Genomic DNA, 25,584 nt, shown 5'->3' with positions numbered 1-25,584 from the left:
AATTGAAGTGCTTTAAAAATATTAAAATGATAATTTTATGGCATTTATATTTGTACTGTAGTATATTGCATAATTAAATATTAAAATTCTTTAATGTTGATATTATTATTGGAACAAGATTTTGTGTTTTTAATGTATAATTTTAATAAGTAAGTGTGTTTTTTCTTATATTTTAGGAATGCTTTTCGTGTTCTGGTTTGTCTTTCTCGCCATTACAAGAATTTCCGGCGAGGAAGATACTCTCCAGTCCACTAACCGTCCCATAATGGAAGTCGAAAAACAAGATTTTCCGTCTGAAATGCCAATATTTTATTCTCAGCACGTAAATGTTAGTCAACTTGTAACACTTCCAATATCCACTATTATCCATCCAGTAACAATTGATGAAAATGATTCATCTGATAATCCGCCAAATGTCAGCACGAAAGTAACTACAGTTCCAAACCAAGTAATTCCGCGATATATTACCGATGTAGAAAACATAGGAACAGAAATGGTAACTCATAATATCAAATTGCTAGGAAACATCACAGAAACAAACGCGACAAGTTCCGAAGATAGGAGGATACCAGTTAATATGATCAGTGCAGTTGCCAAATCCAAACATTTAGCACAACAAAACATTTCTCAGATATCTGAAGAAATTTCTACTTTTCCTTCAGTCAATGTTTCTGTGACAAAACATCAAGAAGTTAGATGCCCGTCGGAAAAAGACAATGACATTTGGTGGAATGATAGGAAAGTTGGAACATTGGCCGTCCAACCATGTACCACTGGGTATCATGGCAACATTTATAGACGTTGTTACGTTGGTGGAATTTGGGGAACAGCTGACTATACAGACTGCAAGCTGGAAAGATTGCAGAGATTAGGCCATCTGGTAAGGGATCTCGTTATTTTTATTTTATTTTTTTCAATAATGTTACATGAAGTAAGTACTTGGAGTTGTATTATTCCAAGATAAATGCCATTACATTCTTGTTGTTACGCACGAACAGAATTTCAAACTTTTAATTGTATTTTTGTAATCCAATAAAGTGAAGCTATTCGTATTAATTTTTATCAGTTAAAAGTAGAAATTAGTTTAAATTTTTATTAACTCTTATGTTGAAAGAAACTTTTTAATTGTTAATAATATTTAAAAAGTCATACAAAGTTTCAAATGTTAAGATGATTTTAGAATCAATCATTTTCTTTACTTTAAATATATAACTAGCATTTAAAAATACCCACAATTATATGTAAACATTATATAACTTATAAACATTTAAACAAAATACATACAAATTTGTTTTATAAATATAAATACAATTCATTAAAACGCGTTATATTCTGTAGAGCAATTAACCGAATTCAGTTATAATTTAATTATTTGGATGGAAATAAATGTATTAATTTAATACATAATTCATTATTTTCAAATAAAAATTCGTTAATAAATTATGATTTGGAAGATGATGCAATAGATAAAAAAGAAACTAAAATAAATTTGTAAGAAAGTATATATTAATTGCGACAAGAGAAAAATTAACGTCTGTATTATNTGTTTTCAGCATAAAAAGTGAATAAATATTTAAAATATAATTATAAAATTATATTAATTTTTATCTGAAAGTTTCAATGTGTTTCGGTGAAATAAACATGAAAATAAATATTAAGTTTAATGCTCCTAATTAATTTTTCCTTAAATATATTTAATTATATAATATATTTAAAATCTAAAATAAATTTTATTATTACTGCGAATTTATAAATGTGTCTAATAAAATTATTGAATAAATGATTATATTATGTATCTCAAGTTAGTGGTGATTAAATGAGAGAAATGTCACTTTTATAATTAAATTCATTAATTTCAACATTCAGAATGATCATTTAAGACAAACTCGATCGTAACTTTAGTTATGTAACTTTTGATTACAGTGATTTATAAGGGATTCCTAACATGTACTGTGGTGCCTAAATGAAGCAAAGAGGTTCATTCATCATTTTTATCATACTGATTGTAAGTCCACAATACTGTGTATCACTCTCACGTTCCTTCGATAGCAAAGCAAGCTTATCTTCTCTTTCTACTTAATATAACCACTACTGTAAATGCCTTTAATCTCCCGATCACAATTCCTTATCTCCGGGTTATATTGGTGATTTCCAGAAAAGAATTTTCTGATAAACAGAGCAAAAATATCTACTGTAAAACAGGTCAGTCGATGACAAATGACGATTTGATTACCACCGGTTACAATCAATGCTAATAACGACACTTTCTGTATTAAAAAAACGAGAAATAATTCCAGTAATAAATCACATTTTTACATTTTTGTTAGAAATGAATCTTATCAAAATGCTTTAAATGTAGTAATTTTGTTTAAGATTTATTATAAAAAATAATAATAATATACAAACTTTTATTTATTTTTTAAAATATTATTGTAAAATTATTTAAGTTAAAAGTAAATTTAATTAAAATTATTATTATTATTTTATTAGTTTTTAAAATTTGAAATTAATTTCCTCGCATGGCTTATCTCTTTAAACCTTGTTATATCTTTCAGGTTCTCTACCACCTTCATAAGAGATTACTGACGGGTTTATATCATCTAGCTGAAGAACTAGCTGATTATTTACCTGTTGCGAATATACTCAGTCCTGTTGACAGATTGCAAACAATAGATGTATTAGAAAAAATGTTGATAGCCGACGTTAACCTGCGTGCTGACAGCGATAGTGACGTTGCATACGTGGCTGTAAGCCCTCTTCGTGTTTATCATGAACAGTAATTGTTCACTTTTATAAGTTTACAAAAAAAGTAAATCCGACACAGAAAAAAAATTTACATTGATTGCCTATTCATAATCTATAAAAAAATTAATTAATTAACCTCTAGTTTCATAAAAAAAAGTGTATAATGTATTTATTAATTATAGTAGAATAATGCAACAACTTAGGATGACTTTTTTTTATTCTTAAAATAATCTATTTACTTTCTGAATTATTTTTTTAAAACTCTAAATAAATTTAAATAGATATACATAAATTCAAAATAGAATTATCTTATATTTGTTTAAGGATCTTTTGCAATGCNTGTTTTCAGCATAAAAAGTGAATAAATATTTAAAATATAATTATAAAATTATATTAATTTTTATCTGAAAGTTTCAATGTGTTTCGGTGAAATAAACATGAAAATAAATATTAAGTTTAATGCTCCTAATTAATTTTTCCTTAAATATATTTAATTATATAATATATTTAAAATCTAAAATAAATTTTATTATTACTGCGAATTTATAAATGTGTCTAATAAAATTATTGAATAAATGATTATATTATGTATCTCAAGTTAGTGGTGATTAAATGAGAGAAATGTCACTTTTATAATTAAATTCATTAATTTCAACATTCAGAATGATCATTTAAGACAAACTCGATCGTAACTTTAGTTATGTAACTTTTGATTACAGTGATTTATAAGGGATTCCTAACATGTACTGTGGTGCCTAAATGAAGCAAAGAGGTTCATTCATCATTTTTATCATACTGATTGTAAGTCCACAATACTGTGTATCACTCTCACGTTCCTTCGATAGCAAAGCAAGCTTATCTTCTCTTTCTACTTAATATAACCACTACTGTAAATGCCTTTAATCTCCCGATCACAATTCCTTATCTCCGGGTTATATTGGTGATTTCCAGAAAAGAATTTTCTGATAAACAGAGCAAAAATATCTACTGTAAAACAGGTCAGTCGATGACAAATGACGATTTGATTACCACCGGTTACAATCAATGCTAATAACGACACTTTCTGTATTAAAAAAACGAGAAATAATTCCAGTAATAAATCACATTTTTACATTTTTGTTAGAAATGAATCTTATCAAAATGCTTTAAATGTAGTAATTTTGTTTAAGATTTATTATAAAAAATAATAATAATATACAAACTTTTATTTATTTTTTAAAATATTATTGTAAAATTATTTAAGTTAAAAGTAAATTTAATTAAAATTATTATTATTATTTTATTAGTTTTTAAAATTTGAAATTAATTTCCTCGCATGGCTTATCTCTTTAAACCTTGTTATATCTTTCAGGTTCTCTACCACCTTCATAAGAGATTACTGACGGGTTTATATCATCTAGCTGAAGAACTAGCTGATTATTTACCTGTTGCGAATATACTCAGTCCTGTTGACAGATTGCAAACAATAGATGTATTAGAAAAAATGTTGATAGCCGACGTTAACCTGCGTGCTGACAGCGATAGTGACGTTGCATACGTGGCTGTAAGCCCTCTTCGTGTTTATCATGAACAGTAATTGTTCACTTTTATAAGTTTACAAAAAAAAGTAAATCCGACACAGAAAAAAATTTACATTGATTGCCTATTCATAATCTATAAAAAAATTAATTAATTAACCTCTAGTTTCATAAAAAAAAGTGTATAATGTATTTATTAATTATAGTAGAATAATGCAACAACTTAGGATGACTTTTTTTTATTCTTAAAATAATCTATTTACTTTCTGAATTATTTTTTTAAAACTCTAAATAAATTTAAATAGATATACATAAATTCAAAATAGAATTATCTTATATTTGTTTAAGGATCTTTTGCAATGCGCGGACGAATTATTAACTAGGAAAGTTATTACATTTTCATCTAATTCAGAAAAAAATGTAAGCATTTGAAACAATTCTTTTATATTTAATATTAATCGACTGATTATATTTTAATGAATGTAATATTTTTAATTATTTCTCAGTCTTTTTGTAATATTTAAGTTATTTCTCTCCAGTATCTTTTATCAACAAAATCTGCTCAAGTTATTCTTGGTCTAGAAATTTTAGCACAAAAAGCGCTACATAGTTTATTAGGAATAGAAAGAAGAGCCTTAGTATTTCGTTCTTCTCAAAATATAGGTAAATTTTTATATTAAATTATATTAATAATATTTTATATTAAAAGCTAAAGAATGAATTAATCCAGTTTATTTTCCATTTTAGTGATGTCTCTATTTAATAAACAAACTTCAATCGATCACATTTGGCCAAATAATAATAGCACAGAAGAAAAAGATGAATATTTTCCTACTTTTCTTAATATTGAATGTAAGAATAATTTACAAGTTTTCTTGCAAAGATTTCCAATAATTTACATATTTTAGTGCAAAGATTTAAAATAATTTAACTTACATCTTCATCGCATTAATATCTTTTCAGTCACACGTTTAATTATACTATATCGTAACATTAAAAATTAATTTTTGGAAATCTTTTAGACTCTGATGTGGAAAATATGGCTTTTGCCTTTATTTGGATCCAGCATCTGGGAAAAATCTTAAATACGGCCAGGATGATGTTGAACAGCGACGTAGTCATAGCAACGGCCATTACTTCTGTTTCCCCTCAACCAATTCCTTTTGAAGTGACGCTGAAAATGAATAAGGTTAGGGGAAAAAAACTAGTTAGAAACATTTTTTTCTCTATTTTAAAATAGATATATTCAGCATGACTAATCTCAGAATATTTTTTTGAATAATTTTCTTGTTGATAGATTGATATAAACAAAACTTGAAAATGTTTAACCGTAAAACCAAGCAAAGGAGAAAAAATAATAATAAAGATAAATCAATACTTTAAAATTAAATTTACACTTTAGTGGATTTGTTTACATTTACATAATTCATAATTTTATTATAAAGCTTTTTTATTAAATTTATTAATAGCTTAATAGAGGAATTTTATCGATAAAATTCTATTCTATAATTAAAAATAACTTTTTTCTCCGGTTGTTGAAGGTACAAAATGAAGGTGAATATGTCCACAGTTGTGCAGTGCTGCAAAATTCTAGCAAGTAAGATTAAGTTGTTAATTTTAAAAAATTCTTTAATTAAAATTATAGCAGATAAAAAAGAAAGAAAAAATTTTTTAAAAAAAGGTTCTATTTATACCTTTATAAAATTAACATTTTCTATAAGATATATAGAACAAAATCCATTTAAAAATTCTACTAAATTTTCTGTAATTTTATGACATTTTTAAAATACTTTAATATATTTTGTTAAATTTAAATATGTAAACATCATTGTATCTGTAAAAGACATAAAAACATTTGATGAAAAAGTTTGTATTAAAAATTAATAAAATTAAACCTTAATAGTTACAATATTTTTAATTAAAAAAAGGGTATTTTTAGAATCTGGTCTACCGAACGATGTCATATAGTATTTAGAAAGAAGGATACCATCACGTGTCATTGCCAAGATCTTCTTGCAGTGGCTTTAATTTTGCAAAAATCGGAGAAAAGAGTAAGAAAAAATTCATATTTTTAAATTAAATTTATTTAGTTTTATTTTATTTCAATTTATAGTGGTTAAATTTAATAAATTTAATTTCAAAATAAAAAATTTTTTAACTTTTAAAAATTTTAAAATAGTTTATGTTTAGTATGAACAAATGCATAAGAAATCTTTTTAATATTACTTTCATTTCTTTTCTTAAAATATCTCTTATTTTATTATAAATTATTTAATTTGCTTCTAAACTTTATATTAATATGTTTACTACAAATATGAGATTATTTTATTTATAACAGCATGGATTTTAATATGCAAAGAGTAAAGATAAATATCTTTAGATCTCGATGTTGATAGGATTTATTGCCTTAAAATTATCTAATTGCTTATATTTATTTAATAAAAAATGAATTTCCAAATTACTTAAATTGTAAGTATAATAATAATTATTCAATTTTATCTTCTACTCTTTTTGTAACAAGAAGAAAGGGTTTTAAAATGCTAGCATAATCAAAAGTAAAGCATTCATTCAAATTGTTTTTTTTTTCTATCAGGATCGATTGCCTACTAGAAACCTAAATTTTAGAAAACATCAATATTTTACTGTTTCTTATTTCGAATTCTTTATATTCTGTTTCAATAATTATGTTTAAATTATTGAAATTTTCTATATTAAACGAAAGTACAATGTCCCATTTTTGAAACAAGAAGAAAATATCCTTCTTTTCAGTTTAGAGAAAGCTTTTANTTTTATCGATAAAATTCTATTCTATAATTAAAAATAACTTTTTTCTCCGGTTGTTGAAGGTACAAAATGAAGGTGAATATGTCCACAGTTGTGCAGTGCTGCAAAATTCTAGCAAGTAAGATTAAGTTGTTAATTTTAAAAAATTCTTTAATTAAAATTATAGCAGATAAAAAAGAAAGAAAAAATTTTTTAAAAAAAGGTTCTATTTATACCTTTATAAAATTAACATTTTCTATAAGATATATAGAACAAAATCCATTTAAAAATTCTACTAAATTTTCTGTAATTTTATGACATTTTTAAAATACTTTAATATATTTTGTTAAATTTAAATATGTAAACATCATTGTATCTGTAAAAGACATAAAAACATTTGATGAAAAAGTTTGTATTAAAAATTAATAAAATTAAACCTTAATAGTTACAATATTTTTAATTAAAAAAAGGGTATTTTTAGAATCTGGTCTACCGAACGATGTCATATAGTATTTAGAAAGAAGGATACCATCACGTGTCATTGCCAAGATCTTCTTGCAGTGGCTTTAATTTTGCAAAAATCGGAGAAAAGAGTAAGAAAAAATTCATATTTTTAAATTAAATTTATTTAGTTTTATTTTATTTCAATTTATAGTGGTTAAATTTAATAAATTTAATTTCAAAATAAAAAATTTTTTAACTTTTAAAAATTTTAAAATAGTTTATGTTTAGTATGAACAAATGCATAAGAAATCTTTTTAATATTACTTTCATTTCTTTTCTTAAAATATCTCTTATTTTATTATAAATTATTTAATTTGCTTCTAAACTTTATATTAATATGTTTACTACAAATATGAGATTATTTTATTTATAACAGCATGGATTTTAATATGCAAAGAGTAAAGATAAATATCTTTAGATCTCGATGTTGATAGGATTTATTGCCTTAAAATTATCTAATTGCTTATATTTATTTAATAAAAAATGAATTTCCAAATTACTTAAATTGTAAGTATAATAATAATTATTCAATTTTATCTTCTACTCTTTTTGTAACAAGAAGAAAGGGTTTTAAAATGCTAGCATAATCAAAAGTAAAGCATTCATTCAAATTGTTTTTTTTTTCTATCAGGATCGATTGCCTACTAGAAACCTAAATTTTAGAAAACATCAATATTTTACTGTTTCTTATTTCGAATTCTTTATATTCTGTTTCAATAATTATGTTTAAATTATTGAAATTTTCTATATTAAACGAAAGTACAATGTCCCATTTTTGAAACAAGAAGAAAATATCCTTCTTTTCAGTTTAGAGAAAGCTATTAGAATAATTCATGTAAATTATTTAGGGCTGAGATATCTGTGTGCCTTTATATAGAATAATAATTACATAAAATAAGACAAAATATTAAAAATTATAATTTAAATATACGTTCTATAAAATATATTGTGCGTCAATTCTTTCTGTTTATTAAAGCGTAATATTTAAATGAACGTCTTGAAAATTTTATCATAGTTATTAATTTTAGAAATTATTACCATTATTTCTTGTATTATTCTTACAATAATGCGTACTTATTGATAATTGAGTACTCTTGTGATGTGATAAAGTAAAATAATATATGTAAGGCATGTATTTGAATATCACTTAGCTTTTATATTATTTAAAAAATTTAGAAAAAATTAACTTGCGTATGTTTCTTTAGAAAATAGTAAATTTAATTTAAAAAATGTCTAAATGTTCGTGTCTTTTAATTTTTAATTAAAGCTAACGATAATTCCTTTCGTGTGAATAATATTAAAATTTTTTATTAAAAATATTTCAGCTATGGAGATTTTATGAACTAATATCTTAGATACAAACTAAAATCGATCATTTGAATTTTTCTTTTGTACAAAATTCTATTTTAAAAATTCAAAACTTATTGTTATTATTTTATTCGTGGGTATATTATAATAGATGCGATGATTTTATACTGGAGTGATGAAATTCACAGAATAAATTTTACACGTGAAGCAAAAAATTTTAACAATTTGGCCTTCGGGGAGTAAGTAATGCATTTTACCATTTCATTATTCAAGGTTTTATGAGGATTTTTCGAAACTACTTGAATAAGTGCGATCAAATCTAACGTTGCCTATTCGAAATGGAAAAGTTTAAACATTTTTTAGAAGTGAGAAGATGGAAATATATTTTATTACCGAACTTTTATAATTTAAATAATATAATGTATTAAAAATATTAAGAATTTAAAGAATTTTATTAATTAATAATAATGAAGTTTTTATAGTTTTATCAAGTTTAGGGATCACGGCACTAATTTAATCGTACAATTTTCATAAAATTAAAACAAATAATAGATTAATGTGATAGAAATGTTAACCAACGCATTATTAACTAATTTGTAAATCGTATATCCAACATATCAGAATCCAACTTGACAAAACTTCTCTTACTTTGCATGAATTTTAATATTACAAAATGCATTTATGTCATTCCAAGTTTTAATTAATTAAAATATAAGTGTATATCATTTAATAGAATGACAATTCAGTTCAATGTTTTAAGAACGTAACTAGTAGGCATTTGGTTTATTAATTTTAAAACTGTGATGATAATTTCATAGCCTGTAGTAAATTTTCTCAATACAGTATGTCATTTAATTTTCCTCTTACCATAAATTGCTTAACTTTATATATATTAACTCATTTCTCCAGTTGGATAGTTTGTAATTTCAATGAATCTATGATTAGTTTGAAAGGGTGATGTTGGACGTATCTGTAATAAAGTGACAAAATAATTGATTTATTATACTCTATTCAATTGTTGCTAACTCGATAGCAAATGCGCAGAAAAATCATGATTAATTCATTTTTAAGTTTAAATATATATATATATATATATTTGAAGTTAAAAATATATATATAAGGATAAAATGATTTATGGATATTTTGAAAGAGCTGTTTTTCAAAAGATAGCTTTATTTTCCTTTCAATGATTTTCAAACTGTAATCTTTTTGGCTATTTTGTATTTCTCGAATTCATCTTTTATTTTAATCTGTAGCAAAGAAACAATCCATTCTTTTCTGTTTCCTTTTCTTTTCTTACTTTTGGACTTCTAAAATGGAAGTAGATTCTAAAGCTAAATAAAAAAAAAGACGATTTAAATTGATGGATTTGTAGTTACTGTGTAAGTAGCCGTAGAAAGGAAGATACCTAAGGGAAATTCTTTCTCTAGCAGAAAGAATAATTTGCAAAATTTGTTCTCTTTGCCAGAATTGTCACGTATTAGGTTTTCTTCGCTTTAAGATTATTTTTTCTTGAAGTCCCAATAGCAAAAAAAAAAGAATAAAAAAATTATTGTTGTGTGCCATTCAAAAGTCAACAAAACATTATTTTATTATTTAAAATGAAATATTATTTTATAAAATAAAAATATACTCGTACTTCTATATAACGAAATTTGCAAGTTTATTTCAAATATATCTGCATGAAAATTTCTCTTTTAAATTTTAATGGCTATGAAATATACTTTGTAAAATTTTTTCGTATATGTACTGTATATAATGTATATCCAATATATTTGTTTACAATTAAATTCTATCCATTGGTAAGTTTAATTAAATAATATTGACATATAATGACATAACCTTCATTATTACGATATGTATTTCTGTGCTTTTAAACTATTATTAAATCTAACCTGGTTACTGCAGGGAGAAAATCGAAGAATAGTGATAAAAAGAGAGAATCCTAAAAATATCTTTGAAACGTCCAGCTTTATGATAAAAATTGTTTTCTCTCAGGTCTTAGAATCAAGAATGGATGCTAAAAGACCCCAGGGTAGTCCTACAAAAGAGATGAATGATAGCTAGAGATGAGATGCTCTTGTACTAAAAAATAGTTATATATAGAAATCTGTGGAACCATTTTCTTTGACATATATGCCAAGCATATTGCTATAAAGTGAAATTATTCCTTTTTTAAATTCCTCAACAGTAATTAGAACAGACATACAAACTAATAAATTACATCAAGATAAACGAATAAATCAATCACATTACAAAATGTTTAATTTAATGAGTAGTTTGAACAATACTTTAATTTATTATTTCATGCGAAAATTATTAAGAAGCGAAACGTATGAAATATGAAATTTAATTAAGCATTTAAACAGATTATTGTTTTTTTTTTTTTTAATTTCAGATCAAAGAATATCCATCTCATTCATTTAGTCGTGTCATCGTTGCCAGTTGTGGTGTATCTTTTATAGCTGTGGTATTGACGTTAATTGCCAACCTTCATAGATACAGGTACAAGGGGAAAAATACATTTTAATTTAAACGATAATTCTAATTAGTACAATATTTAATTATCATTAAATAAACTTTAAATTTAAAAAGAAAAAATATATATGCATTCTCCAGAAATATTTTACACACTACTTTATTTACATTTTAATGAGATTTAGTATAAAATTATAATTTTAACGAAAAACAATTAACAGTCTGAACATTGTCTGAATTTTTAAATTATACATTTTATCTACAATTTATCCTTTTTTATAATAATATAATTATTCTATTTTAATTACAGATTTTGATTTTAAATTTTAGTGTTTACAAAAAATATAAATGTTTAGTTTCGGAGTTTAAATTCTACGAGTTTCTTTTCCAGAAAAAACTGTCCAGAATCCTCTCCTATTTTATTGAATTTACTGATTGCCATGGCAACAATCCAAGTGGTATTCATGGCCGGTATCAACGCTACCCAACATGAGGCAAGTGCATTTCTTACAGATGCTCTATGAATAGCAAATATCATTAACTGTCCGTTGGTTTTCAAACAATTAACTGAATTCTAGACTCGTACTTAACTAATGTGACTTATTTTTAATTAAAAAAATTTTTTCTCCGTTTTCGGTATTATACAAAAGTAACTTGATTAGCTTTTTTTTATTGTTGTTTTGTTCGTTCGATCGAGTAAGTAAAATTACTTTTTTAAGCTTTAAATTTTTACTTAATTTTTTAAAATACTTTAAACATTATACATAAAGTTATGAAAAAAATATAAAAATATATTAACAAATATTTTTTTATTCTGCAATTAATGCAATAAGTTATTAAATAAACTTATACACGAACAACATTCTACTTACTGCCTTTATGCTTTAATTTTTATTGCGCGAATGGAATATAATAATTATTTTATAACATTTTTATATACGAAAAAATATATCTTACAGATTTATATTTTATTTTAAAAAGTAATTTTGATAGTTATTTTATTGCATTTGAATAATACCAAATATACTTTCAATAGCATAAAATATCCATCAATAAAACAATACAATAAGGTAATATTTTTTAATGATTATCTTTGGTAATAATTTTATATTTTTTAATATTAATATTTCAAAAATATTTACATTAAACGGTTTACTTTTAGTAAAGATATCTACTATTATTACTTTTATTAATTATATAATTTAATTCAACAGTTTTTCTGTTAATAATTTCATCGGACAAATATCTATAAAATGAAAAGTTGTAAAAGTTTATGAAAATCTTAAAAAAATTAAATGTGGGTAATAAAAACTGTTTTAAAAATTCCATATTTATAAAGAATATTTTACTATAAAATATTCTTTGTTTATTTCTACAATAATTTTGAAAAATTAACAATTCTTCGTATAATCAATGTAAACAAGAATAAAGATTCAACGTAAAGATTTTGATTAAATAAATTAATCAAATTTTTAGACCTTTTCTGAATGTGTTCTTAATCTGTTAAAATCATCTCAAATAAGTTTACTAAGCTTCTGAAGTGCGATTCTCTTACATGATCTTATAATCTCATCTATCATCGAATTGGGTGTTAAGTAATTACATTCACGAATTTACCTTAGTAGATGAGTCTCTTCGAAAGTCTACCAATAATATGCTTAAGTATTCAAGCTCATTCCTTCAGATTAACTCTAGTAAAGAAGATAATTTATTGTGATTAAAACTTTAATATTAATCAATTCGTTGTTAAACATATTTTCGATTTTCTAGAGTAAATGCTTAATATACCAAACTAAAATTTAATACGATTAACATTGTGGTAAAAGTTAATTTGTAAAAGGATCTTAGCGAATTTTTTTCCCTTCTTTTTTCTAGAAGGTAGGTAGAGAGGTAATCTATATACAGAAAGCTAATAGAAAACCTACTAAGTTACATCAATTCCATTTTTTTAATGCAAATATACTGTGTATACCTGACATATGCTAGAAATAACACTGTTATGAATATGAAATTTGACTCTTATTGATAAAAAAAAATTGCATACTCTTTTTCTAAACTTTCATATTATACTACACAGAATGTTGATAAGTTGCAGTAATAGTTTATGATAATTACTTAGATTATACCTTAGTAAGTTATACTATATCTTACTATCGAATATATACTTACAGCATACATACATAGTAAGATATATTGTATCTTCCTACGATCTATCCTAATGATAAAATAGTGGTCATTTTATATTTCACTATTTAATTATAAATTTATAAAATTTGGGAATAAATTAAATATTCATAACTATTTGGCTAAGAAAATTTATAATTATTCAAGCAGTCATTGCAAATATTGATAATTATAATTTATCAAATCCTTGTTGGGCTACAATTTGAAAAAAATTGAAGACCTATAAATTCCCACTGTCGTATGTTTGTCTATCAGTCCGTCTGTCCGTCCTTAGTCTCGAGAACGGAGTAATGTAAATGGAAGAAGAGAACAGATATGGAATCAGTACGGGCAGAAGGCCCTGGTTAATTATAAACGGGAAATCATGTTATTTTAGTTCAAATATTTTCTCCTGGAAGGTGTTAGATAGATGATAGGCACGACTCTGTTGCTAGCAGGAAAAGTATGATGTACAGTACAGGGGCAAGCCACCACTAATTTGAGGTGGAGAGCATATGTTTTAAGTTTAATTAATCAAAAATCTGATTAAAAATTGCAGTTCGGCATTGTGAGGATGTCACAATAAGTAATTGCTCATTTATAAGATAAAACATTTTTTTGGTGATTAAACTTTTACTCACTCTTTGATTTCTCTGTGTTGCTTTAAAAAATCTATTTTTATCTTACATAGTTCTTTACTGATGGAATTATTACCAGAAACATTTTCGATCTGTTAAGTAATGTAAAGATTATTTCTAATATCTTAATGGATATTTTTCTGAAGTTGAAATCGAGATATATTAATAGAAGTGCAATAGCATAATGCATCTTTAAAGATGTTTTTTAAGGTTTAGACGTAATCCTAATTTACGGCACAAATACGGTAAATTTAAAGATGATTTGCTATAATCTGCTAATTATTGTTTTACTTTTGAAGTATTATTTAACAACAGATTTAAAAAAAAAAAAAANACATAGCTGAAATATTTGAAAATTAGTGATGTATAACCGTATTCATTCCAGGTGATAATTCAAGTGAAAAATATATTTTCAAAGGGTTCTATAATACAATATCTTAAAATAATTACGATAATGATTATCAACATATAAAAAAATTTTCTTCCATAAAATTAATTGATTCTAGACTAATTTGACTCAACATTTCCAAAACATGTATAATTTTTTGGTAATAATCCATATAAACTATGCTATAAACAAAAAATTGTAGGATTACTTACCGAGTGTGCACCGTTTGACGACGCCATTGCTTAAGCTTGTTTTGTTTTGTTGTGGAGTGGCGCATCGAATGGTGGGCGCGTGTTTCCTGATAAGTTATTTTTCTGTGAAAAGTTTGCTGAACTTTGGAGACATCATTAATATAAATATAATTTTTATGGCTGTTAAATAATAAATGGTTTTTAGTAGGTCTGCTGCTCATTTAAACTCAATGGTTTGTGCAATATTCGCTATTGGATTCAAGCAATCTTGTCATGACACGAGTCGGAGATCATGTTTTACTGTGTTATATGAGTCTCTTTTAGCGTGTTTATATGAATACAATTGCAATTTTTAGCTGTTTTATATGAATCTGTATTATATGAACCCGTTTTATAGGGGTCTACTGTAGTTTAAAAAAAAAAGTTGGTTTCTTAAATTAAAAATGCAATTATTTAAAATGCTTTAAAAAATGATCTTTAGAATGTTTTGTAATTTATCATTTTCACGTTGCATAAAAAGAAATTTTATTAAAAATTATGAGAGGATGACATATGAATTTATTCTGCAATGTAATTGTTGTTTATTTCTAGAATACTATATTTAGCTTAAAATGAATTGATTTAAGATTTGATATTAAAGTTGAGTATGAGAAAATATTTACTTTTAACGGCAGTGAAAATATCAATTAAATATTTATCAAATATAAATATTAAATGTTTGTGCTAAAAATATTGATATTTCTCCTGCAAGCAAATGATCACTTATTTAAAAGAATCACACAATTTATGATAACTTATCATTTTAAATTGCATGCAATATTACTTTTATTAAATGTTTTATTAGGATTCTGTAAATGAAAATAATGTTAATACTGTATTTGAGTTGTGGGTTCAAGTCTTGATCTGGGCCTATTCTTGCAGAAATTCTAAATTATATTAATGTTTACAGCTAGACTAAAAAAAATTGCATTTTATTGATTTGTGAAGATGTACATCTAAATGAAAAATATGTTTATTGAATAACTGATAATGACAAATTTTCATTTTAAATTAAAAAATAATTCATTATTATTCAAGTGGTTACAAAATAAATTGTTTTATTACTCTCTAAATTGCTATTATATTCTAACATTTATAATTTATTCTAACATTTAACTGCATTATCACAGCTTGTAAATTATTTTGAATACTCTTTGATAAGCAATTTGAAGTTATTTACCATTGAATTCTATGGTGAAAGTTTGAACAATTTATACTTATTGTTTGAGATATCCATTTATACCACTGAAACAAATGCTGTTTATATGACATTGTAGTGTAATATATCAGATAACAAGACTATCACTTTCTTATCTGTTTTTATTTTAAACAGATTTTATCAGGTGTTTAAACCATTACAGAATGTATTGATTAATAATTTCTTCATGAATTGTATCTTTAATCTTGTGGCAACCATCTACTTTTTTCTGTATGTCCTGATTACAAGGATATAATGAAAAGGTAAATACAGCATCTAGATTGGCAGCATTTTTATTCACTTTATTCTTGATGTGATATGCTGATCAATGAGAATAACAAACTTTCAGTTTAGAACATGGAGCAATAATAAAGAACATTAACTTTTTCAGATGATGCTAGTTCTTTTATTTGCTCTATTGAAAGGTTTGCAACATTGTGGAATTGATATATTTTATCCAATCTTTAAAAAAGATACTGAATTAACACATTCTTCTCTTTTTATGAACATATATCAAAATACAGTAGAGCGTCGTTTATCCGAAAGAATTCCAGTCAGCAAATTTAAATTTTTGCCAGTGCTGTGACGCTGCAATCTTCGGCTATGTCTTGGGCTACTCAAATATGTTACATTTTTTATACTAAATTAACTACTGAAGTATAATTTTTTATTGTTTTTATATTTTTCAATATATTTATTTTGTACAAAATAAAGAAATCATTTTTAACGATACAATAGCCACGATTATTATTTTAAGAAGTATACGTTAGGCTTAACATTGACGAAAATTCAATGCAAAGCGATACGCAACGGAGAAAAATTTCAGGATGGGATAGGTTAATATTTTTTCGTATATAATCAGTTATCCGAGCAACCCCAGTCCCCAATTGATTCGGATAAACGATGCTCTACTGTACTACATTTATATCCTATTCATTGTTTGATACTTATTAATCTGCTTTAAATTCCATATACAAGTCTATTAATTGCATTGTTTTATATCTAAATTGTTTTCCAATATTGTCTATTCTTAATATAATCATGTTGTTTTATTGTAAATAACAATGCATTTTGCCTAGTGAAATGGAATTTTAACCATTTGCACATTAAAATGTTATATTTCTTGAAAGATAAAAGTTAAAATATTTTTTTGCATTTCAATAAATTACTAAATTATATATAAACCACAATAGAATTATTATGATGTATAACAATTAGATTTATTGCAATATTGATTCCAAATATTTTAATTAATTCTAATGTATGCAGTTTATATACAATCACTTAAAAGATTCTAGATGATTTACCTGAAAGATGAATGTTATCAAATTATATGTAAACATAATTTATTTAAACATAATTAATGGATTTTTAATTAAAATTGATTTGTAAGTTGATAAGTTATTGAAAATTTGAACTCAAATAAATTAATTAAAATATTATTAATATTTTTTACTTAGTAATTGAAAACTAACTTTACTATAATTGGATATGGACATTTAACCATCGTAATAATTATTTAACTGTTATTAATGGATTCTTTTTAATTAAAATATAAATTCTAAAACTATCTTTAACGGTATTTATTATACGTGTCTCATTTATAAACGTTTTAATATAAGAAATGTTACGTTCAGGTACGACGCAGTCTGAAAACCAAATTTGTGAGAAGGAAGAAGAAACGACGTAATTCGGCTATCAAGTTGAAAAGAGGTTGTTTCTTATGTTCCCGGGAGCAATCAGTGATTTCTTTAGACGAAGAAGGTGGAAGACCACTTCTGGCTGAAGGCCCTGCAGCAACCTCTTTGCAGACAGAACAAGAAAATGATAAACTCCAGAGTTTCGTGCACAGTTACAGTGTATGACGTTTCGTGTGGTTGTGACGTGGTTCTTTTTTGCCTATAATATGTATGGTTGGTCAGGTGATTTCACTGTTGTCGTAGATTTCGTTCTATTTCCGTTCCTAGTCAAGTGACGTCGTCACGTCATTCCATTAAATGGCCACTCTCACTCCAGATTAGAATTGGAAAGTTGGAAGTGGTGCTATTTATTTAAATAAAAGAGAGATATATACGAAAGAATGTTTTCTGGGACACTAATAGAACCCTAGAATAGTCTACTTCGATAATTTTCTCTCTCGTTCAGCTATTTCCTTCTCATTGTGATTAACTAAGTCAAATAGAGCACACTTGTGAATAAAATGTAATCGACGGTGAAACTTTGGTCTTTTACTGAAAGTTTAGAGGAGATAAAACCATTCATCTTTCATTTTTTGGTAGAATTTGATCATCAAAAAATCACCAACTCATAATTTTTTCAAAATATTTCAAACTACTTGTATATAGCTCATGTTTTAATTCTATAGATTCTCAACTATATACATAGCCTATATATATGTATGTATGTATGTATATATATATACAGATATATATATATATATATACATACATATATATAATATATGTCTATAAAAAAATTATATATATATATATAAAATGTATATGAGACCAAAGTTACACCCATCGTATAACTCACAAATGATAATTAATTCTATACCTTAATTGGTGTAATGTGTGGTTTGAAAATTGAAATAAAATACTTTAGAAGATAAGAACTGTATGTAAAGAGCGATTGAATCGTGTTTTTATCAAGACAACTATAAAAAAAGCGTTTCAATGGTCGTCGGCCAAATATAATATTGGAAAAATCACAATCGATATAGTAAGATAGTCATTCATTTCTCCATCAGTCAAATCCAATAGTAATATTATCTACTTTGAATTATCCTATAGAAATATGAAAAAAATTCTTTTAAAAAAATGGGGATTATGTGCTAAGATGAACGTTATTTCTGTTCAAAAGCCAATTAAGCACTTAATCCAATGGAACTTAATCATTTAAAGTTGATAACCGTCTCAAAAAATCTTGATTTAATATTAAATTTCATTGTAAATTTGTTTATTGTTTCTCTCAAGAAATGCATTTTATTCCCTCTGTATTACTGGAAATTTNATAAGGTTAACTGTTTATTTTTGTATAATTCTTAATATAGACTAGAATTTCATTTTAAATAATAAAGAAATTTGTTACTTATTTTTGCACAGATGTTTTTATCACATTGCGTCTTGGCTGCATTAATAAGGGTCCACGACGCGTGGTGGTATTCACACATTGCCAGATCGCATTTTGGTTAATTATTAGAAAAATGTACACACGAATTTCGCTTTGTAGTATTATTGAATATGACAAAACTCATTGTGCGCATTTTTGAAAATGCCACGACACGAAATTTACGTAGTAGCTGAATCTGAGAAGTTAGAATGCGTTGTGTTGGAGTGTTTTTGGTCTTTGAGCGTAACATATATACAGGTATCCCTCGTGTAACACGGTAGTTACGTTCCGTAAAAGGTCCGTGTTATGAGAATTCATGCTATACGAAACAAAGGACTAATGCAAAACATTGGGTTACGATCCAGAAGTTACCAAAAGTATACTCTTATTTTTCGTTACTAACAGAAATATGCTTATTAAAGCAATCAATAATTAATTAACAATCACAATTAAAAGTACTGTATTATGCGTTAATATTAATTTTATTTAAACGAGGGCGTTTTCTTTTTACGAAGTATCGTCGTCATCCCAGCTTTTTTGTTAATCTTATCAGTAACATTTTTCATATTTTTCAACATAAAAATTTTTTATGGATGACGAAATAAAAATATGTTATTTATCAAAAATTTCTAGCTGGTCGCGTTCTTTCGATTGATTACCGAGCGACATTTTTCCAGAATTTGTGTTCGAATACCGAATTGTTCGAGTACCGAATTGTTCGAGTACCGAGATATCGCTATATTTCGTTCGTCATTTTTACGAATGAAGTAATCATTCGTAGGTAAGTAATGCCTATGGTTAAAAAAGTGTTTAATAACATTTACCTAAAAATGTTTAAATAAACTTTACTAGAAGATTAATCTATAAAAAGAAAACACAGTGACAGTCTAAAGGGCTAAAGCCTGAAAGCAACGACAATGACACCTTGTTGAAAGGAAAGTTATTGCAATTTTTTCTTCTTTGTTCTATCAGGTTTCATTAAAGTAAATCTGACGAAAAGCACAAAATACTGTAATTTGAAAATTTTAATACTCCAAAATCCATGGGCAAATTTGATACAGCACGCATGATTACGCGACTAAAAAAATATCGAATAACGAAATTTCCGCTTAAAAATTGTGAAATTTTGTACGAAATATTTCCAAAACCGTGTTAGAACGAAACCGGAAGTCGTGTTGTACGAGGATACTCCCAATTTTCAGACCGTGTTAGAGCGAAACCGTGTTGTATGAGGGATACCTGTATATATACTGTATAAAGCTATAAAGCAATGAGTATCGAAAAATGTGACATATAGCAAATCAACATCAGCAGTTCATCTGCGACAACCTGTCTATATTCAGCCGATCATACAATTCCAATATCGCACTCCAGCAAACCAGAAATTCCACTATGATTTGTCTAGCTCTTTAAAGATTATTCGACGATTTCGAGTACTTACACTACATTTGGATTTAAAAGTTTATCTCAATCCGCATATATTTTGATAGTCGTTATGTATTTATTATATACTTTTCTAATTAACCTACTTTTGTGTTTGAGATGAAAATCATTTTTATTCCGGACGATAATAATGGCAGCGCATTCAGATTCGTTACAGTGCGGTTCTATTTTACCTTCTAAAATTTATTTTTTTAATATATGCATTTTATAATATATTTTTTTTCTTAAATATCCGTCTCTCGCTTTGCCAGTGCAATTAATTTATAATTTTTCTTTGTTTTACAAACTTTGGAGCTGTCTATAAATTTTGTAACACAGATATGTGGATGGGTATGCAGATAATCGTTACGATGCGTTACAAGGAGATGGAGGTGTTTACAAAACCGTTATGTAATGATAGGATCGCAATCTTCGGGTAATATAATGAGTTTTTACTTCCGAACAGTTGCATAGCGAACCGTACTATCAATATTTATGTCACTGCTTTAAAAGTAATTAATATAATAATGTGCTTACAGTGCTGTATTGTTCTTTAGTACAATTAAGGGATGGATTTAGGATACGCATTAAGTAATTTTGGGGTAGTTATGTGGAACGCGTTATGAAACGTTATAAGAGATGGGATATTAATCGAAAATTATGAAAATAGCGTTACGTAATTTATGGACTACTCCATATACTGATTCTTAAAGATCCTTACGATCATTTAACCGCAAAGAAAACAAATACAATATCCATTGAAATATAAAAGAAATTGAATACAGACTGCATCATGTATATATTAGCAGCGTGGTTGCGCCGCACGCCTGATAGTTTCAACATAGTGTAGTATTTACCGTAGTTTCTGAAGTTTAAATCTATGCCAAATTACCTTTACATTTTAATTTCGACTTTTACATTTTTAGCAATCAGCGTCAAAGCTGTTAACTTACAGATTAAATGACGAATTCGACTTCATTTATTTAACGATATTGTAAATATTATATATTGAAACAAGACGAAGCAATTAGACTACGTCAACATTCCGCCAACCAATTCTCATTATCAAACGTTCGCCAAAACTAACACTTAACATAACACGTATTGTTAAGAACGCGTGACAATGAATCGGATATTTTAACAGTTAACCTGATTAATAAAATTAACCATTTAATTATAATTTTCAGGAAATTTGTTACAGCATATCCATCACACTTCATTATCTATCTTTGGTTGCAAGTTTTTGGATGGTTTCTTTTACCATACAGCTTTATCGTCGTCTTCGAAAATCGTCTAAGCAAATAGATTTAAGAAGAATAATCCGCAGTTATTTTCTTCTTTCTTGGACTGTGCCAATTGCTCTTGTAACAATTTCATTTACGATTAATCCTAGTGGCTACGAAACCAGAAGATAGTAAGTGGATTCTATATATTCTGTTTGTCTTTGTTCTTTCATCAAATTATTTATATCATCGTGTTATATTGCTTTATAAATTAGCTTACACATCAATCTAAATACCGATTCATCTTGAAATTAATTGAATAAAAATAATTAAAAGGTTTATAAATTATAGTCTTAAGATTAAAAAACATTTAACAAACCTTTCTGTGATTTTTCGTCATTAATTTATCTCCAATGTGAAGATATATAACTAAATTACATTTACGTCTCTAAATTTATTAAAATAAGAAGAAAAAAATTATAATTACTCGCTATTTAGTTTTTTTAACATATGATCTAATTAACTGTATTATGTTCTTCCTACTCCGTTGTTATGCAGTATAAATGTGGTTTAATAAAAAGTTGTTTCCAAACTTAACTATCAAAAACATTTAACTTCAAATATCAAAAATCTTGATGAGTCTGGAGGATTGCCAAAAATTCTGCACTCATTTCTGCTCTGTATCATCTGCAAACACGTTAGAAACATTTAAAAAAAATAAATTTTTAACCATTTTTTTCTTAATTCTATATATTAAGTTTTTATAGACTTTTCATTAAATTATATTTGCATTTTTTAATGAATTTTTTAAGTAATATTTTATTTTGTTTATAAGTTTCAATCGGGGAAAAAATTGTTTCGGAGTTTAAAATTATAATAAATTATATAATTTTTAAATTATTTTCCCTGTTTTCAAGTAAATTCAAAAAGAAGTGGTCGTTATTTCAACAAACGTACGCTTATGAGACGATGCGAGATAAAGAAAATTTGTTTGGTATTAAAGTAGAATATTAAAAATATATATATTTATTTTTTAAAACAAATTATGTTTATTGCTATTTTAAATGGATATGGCTTTCCTCTGATTATATTTTTCGAATTATAAAATTCGCTCTTATTGCCGCTTTAAGAAAATTGTTACATAAATATTAAGAGATTTCAGAGGTTACGAAAATTATATTAATATTGAAAATGGCTATTTGAATAATCAAATTAAAATTAAACTTTTTTAATAATTATTTTAATGAATACGTATTAATTCGTAGAATAATTAAATTTTATATTTTAAATGTATTTTAAATATTTTATTATAGAAGTAATTAATTTTTTTTCTTTCATCAATCTGCTAAAAATTTAGTTTTTAATTAAGTTTAAGTAATATTTAGTTAAAATAGATGTTTTAATATAAAATTTTAACTAATATTAATATCAAAACAAATTAAAATTAGTTTAAAAAGTTAAAACTAATTTTAATATTAATTTTTTTAAATGATTTTAAAAAATTAAAATAATAATAATGCTTTTAAACGAAAAATTATTAACTAATAATTATATTAGTTTTAAAACTTTTTAAATCAAAATTAACAATTTCATCTATAGTTAAAATGAAAGTTTATATATTCAAGTAAAAATGACTTGAAACTCATTATAAATTTATTCATTTAAATATTACTGAGTAAATTATGGCTTATTTTATCTAATAAGATAATTTCCGAGTGATAAATAATTCAAATTTGTAAATTTTCAAACTAATTCTTCAATTTATAAATGAAAAGAAGAAAAATTAAATCTTATTAGAAAGTCATGACTTAACTAATTTTCTTCGATCTAAATTTTTTATTATTCGAAAAGCGGTAATATAAAGAATTTTCTGATTTTGAAACAAATTTCTGGTATGAAAACCATTTCAATATAATTAAATTAGCTTAAATTATTGGAAAAATTGTCACATTAGACTTTGCACTATTTTTATTTTTCAGTTGTTGGTTATCCATACAAAGAGGAATGTTAATCTCTTTTATAGTGCCGATGTCTCTTCTTATATTGGTAATTATTTGAATTTTTGAGATTTTAATATTCTGTATAAAAAGAAAAAAAAATTAAAATTATAAAAGTTTTAATACGGAATTATATTTTCAATAGATAAATACAGTTTTCATGATTTTGGTATTGAAAACGTTCTTTCAACAAAGACCAGTGACACACATGTCAGAAATAGAAAAAACCAGGTTAGTTATTGCTTGTTTTTTTTTCAATTATTAAATTGTATAAAATGTCTAATTATTTCGAATTTAAGACTGTACTGTACACAATACTTTGCATAAGACTTGTACTGTACATAATGAAAACTTTGCAGTACAGTAGAACCCCGATTATCCGAGGTAATGTGAACCGATACAACAATCATTTCGGATTAAAAATTATGAATTTAAGAGATTTATACATCACTTTTAAATCTCTTTCTACATCTTATTGAATTAAATGATATATGAGAACAACAATTTTTACATCATTTATAATACAGCTAATAGTTACTATAATAGTTTCAAGAATTAAAATGTGTATTATTAGACTATAGTTGCAATTTAATATGAATTATTTGTCTCGCATTCAAGTTAAACGATAAAAGGTAACAGAAACAAATCATTTTGTAATACGTTTTATCATTTTAAACTTTCTGTTATGATTTACAATATAAGTAATGTATTCACTTAAAGATATGTTTCGGATAATTAGGGTTCTATTGTATTTCCTGTTTAAACATATTAAATCTGCTTCTCTGTTTTAAATAAAGAATAAAAATGTTTAAAATATTGTTTACCCTCTGTTAATTATAATCAAATTCTTCTTCCCTGAAAATTTTTTACAATGAGATGTCTTAAATTCGAAGTAATACGGTATATTAATATGCATACAAAGTTTTAATTTTAGTATAACAATTTATCTTAATTTATTTTTTAAATAATCTTATAAACAAATGAGGAAATTTCTTAATTTTAATCAATAAGCATCAGCTCCGTAATACGTAATTTAATATTCCTACATTTAAAAAATATATAATTTTTCTGGAATTATCAAAAATTAAAAAAGAAATTGTTATTATGTAAATGAATCTATCTCGATGGTTTCATTTTACATAGCATAAAAGAAATTTTTCCTTTCTAAATGTAGTTAAAATTCTCATTTTCTCGACTGATTTATTTATTATCTTACATAAAATATTTTCGAAGAATAATTTCGGTTATGAAATTAAAGAAATATACGAGGAAAAAAAAACAAAAAGAAAAATGACAATTTCTCTTACTTTTTCCACGACCAAAATTGAAAATCAAGACGATAAAGACAATAAAATAGCTAAATTAATTTAATTGTAAGTTAGAAAAATAGAATTAAACATTAATTTCGTTTTCAGATTTTTTTCTTATCTATCCACAGGGTATCATTAAGAGCCGGTGTGACATTATTGCCTTTCTTTGCTGTAAATTGGTTCTTTGGTGTATTAGCCCTTGAGGACACATCCACTACCATCTTCCAATATGCATTTGCTTTTACTAATAGTTTACAGGTAACTCCGATTTTATTTTAGGTTTATTTTTTAATCAATTATAATCTTTTATGCTTTTAATTGTTACAAGATGTTGATGGAATGTAAACAATTAATATTATGTTTTTTTATAATTTTCTATTTCATAGGGAATTCTGATTTTCATCTTCTACTGTTGTATGGATATAGAGGTATTATTATATTCAGCTTTACTCAATTTATTTTAATAGGAAAGTTTTTAAGTTTTTTATTAGTATAAACTGATATCTAACATTAATTTTAAAATTTGTAATAAATATCTTAAAATATTTTATTTCAAAATTAATTTAGTTATACAATGTATATTGTAAAT

The 25,584-nt window shown here is 25.2% G+C and overlaps 1 protein-coding gene across 1 annotated transcript; it reads left to right on the top strand.

The window, feature by feature from the left end:
• Positions 1–107: 107 nt before the first annotated feature.
• Positions 108–25,459, top strand: LOC111638626 (adhesion G protein-coupled receptor L3-like). The gene is made up of 15 exons (XM_023384375.1): positions 108–880; positions 2,556–2,747; positions 4,611–4,682; positions 4,802–4,925; positions 5,010–5,114; positions 5,285–5,451; positions 5,804–5,859; positions 6,202–6,313; positions 11,236–11,342; positions 11,707–11,809; positions 21,653–21,879; positions 23,668–23,734; positions 23,831–23,916; positions 25,124–25,253; positions 25,382–25,459. Exons 1-15 carry the CDS (start codon positions 179–181, stop codon positions 25,457–25,459), a joined length of 2,328 nt encoding a protein of 775 aa, XP_023240143.1. The 5' UTR covers positions 108–178.
• Positions 25,460–25,584: the final 125 nt, after the last annotated feature.

This window comes from Centruroides sculpturatus, unplaced genomic scaffold (assembly GCF_000671375.1).
Source record: "Centruroides sculpturatus isolate CEXI.00-Female unplaced genomic scaffold, Cexi_2.0 scaffold1267, whole genome shotgun sequence".
Classification (NCBI taxonomy): domain Eukaryota; kingdom Metazoa; phylum Arthropoda; class Arachnida; order Scorpiones; family Buthidae; genus Centruroides; species Centruroides sculpturatus.
Note: the sequence above shows the minus strand (reverse complement) of the source record. Positions and strands in the feature narration are given on the sequence as shown.

Excerpts from the sequence above, each read along its gene's own strand:
- LOC111638626 (XM_023384375.1), top strand. The coding sequence starts at position 179 with ATGCTTTTCGTGTTCTGGTTTGTCTTTCTCGCCATTACAAGAATTTCC. Across the intron at positions 21,880-23,667 it reads GGCTACGAAACCAGAAGATA|TTGTTGGTTATCCATACAAA; the intron begins GTAAGTGGATTC and ends TTTATTTTTCAG. Across the intron at positions 23,735-23,830 it reads CGATGTCTCTTCTTATATTG|ATAAATACAGTTTTCATGAT; the intron begins GTAATTATTTGA and ends TATTTTCAATAG.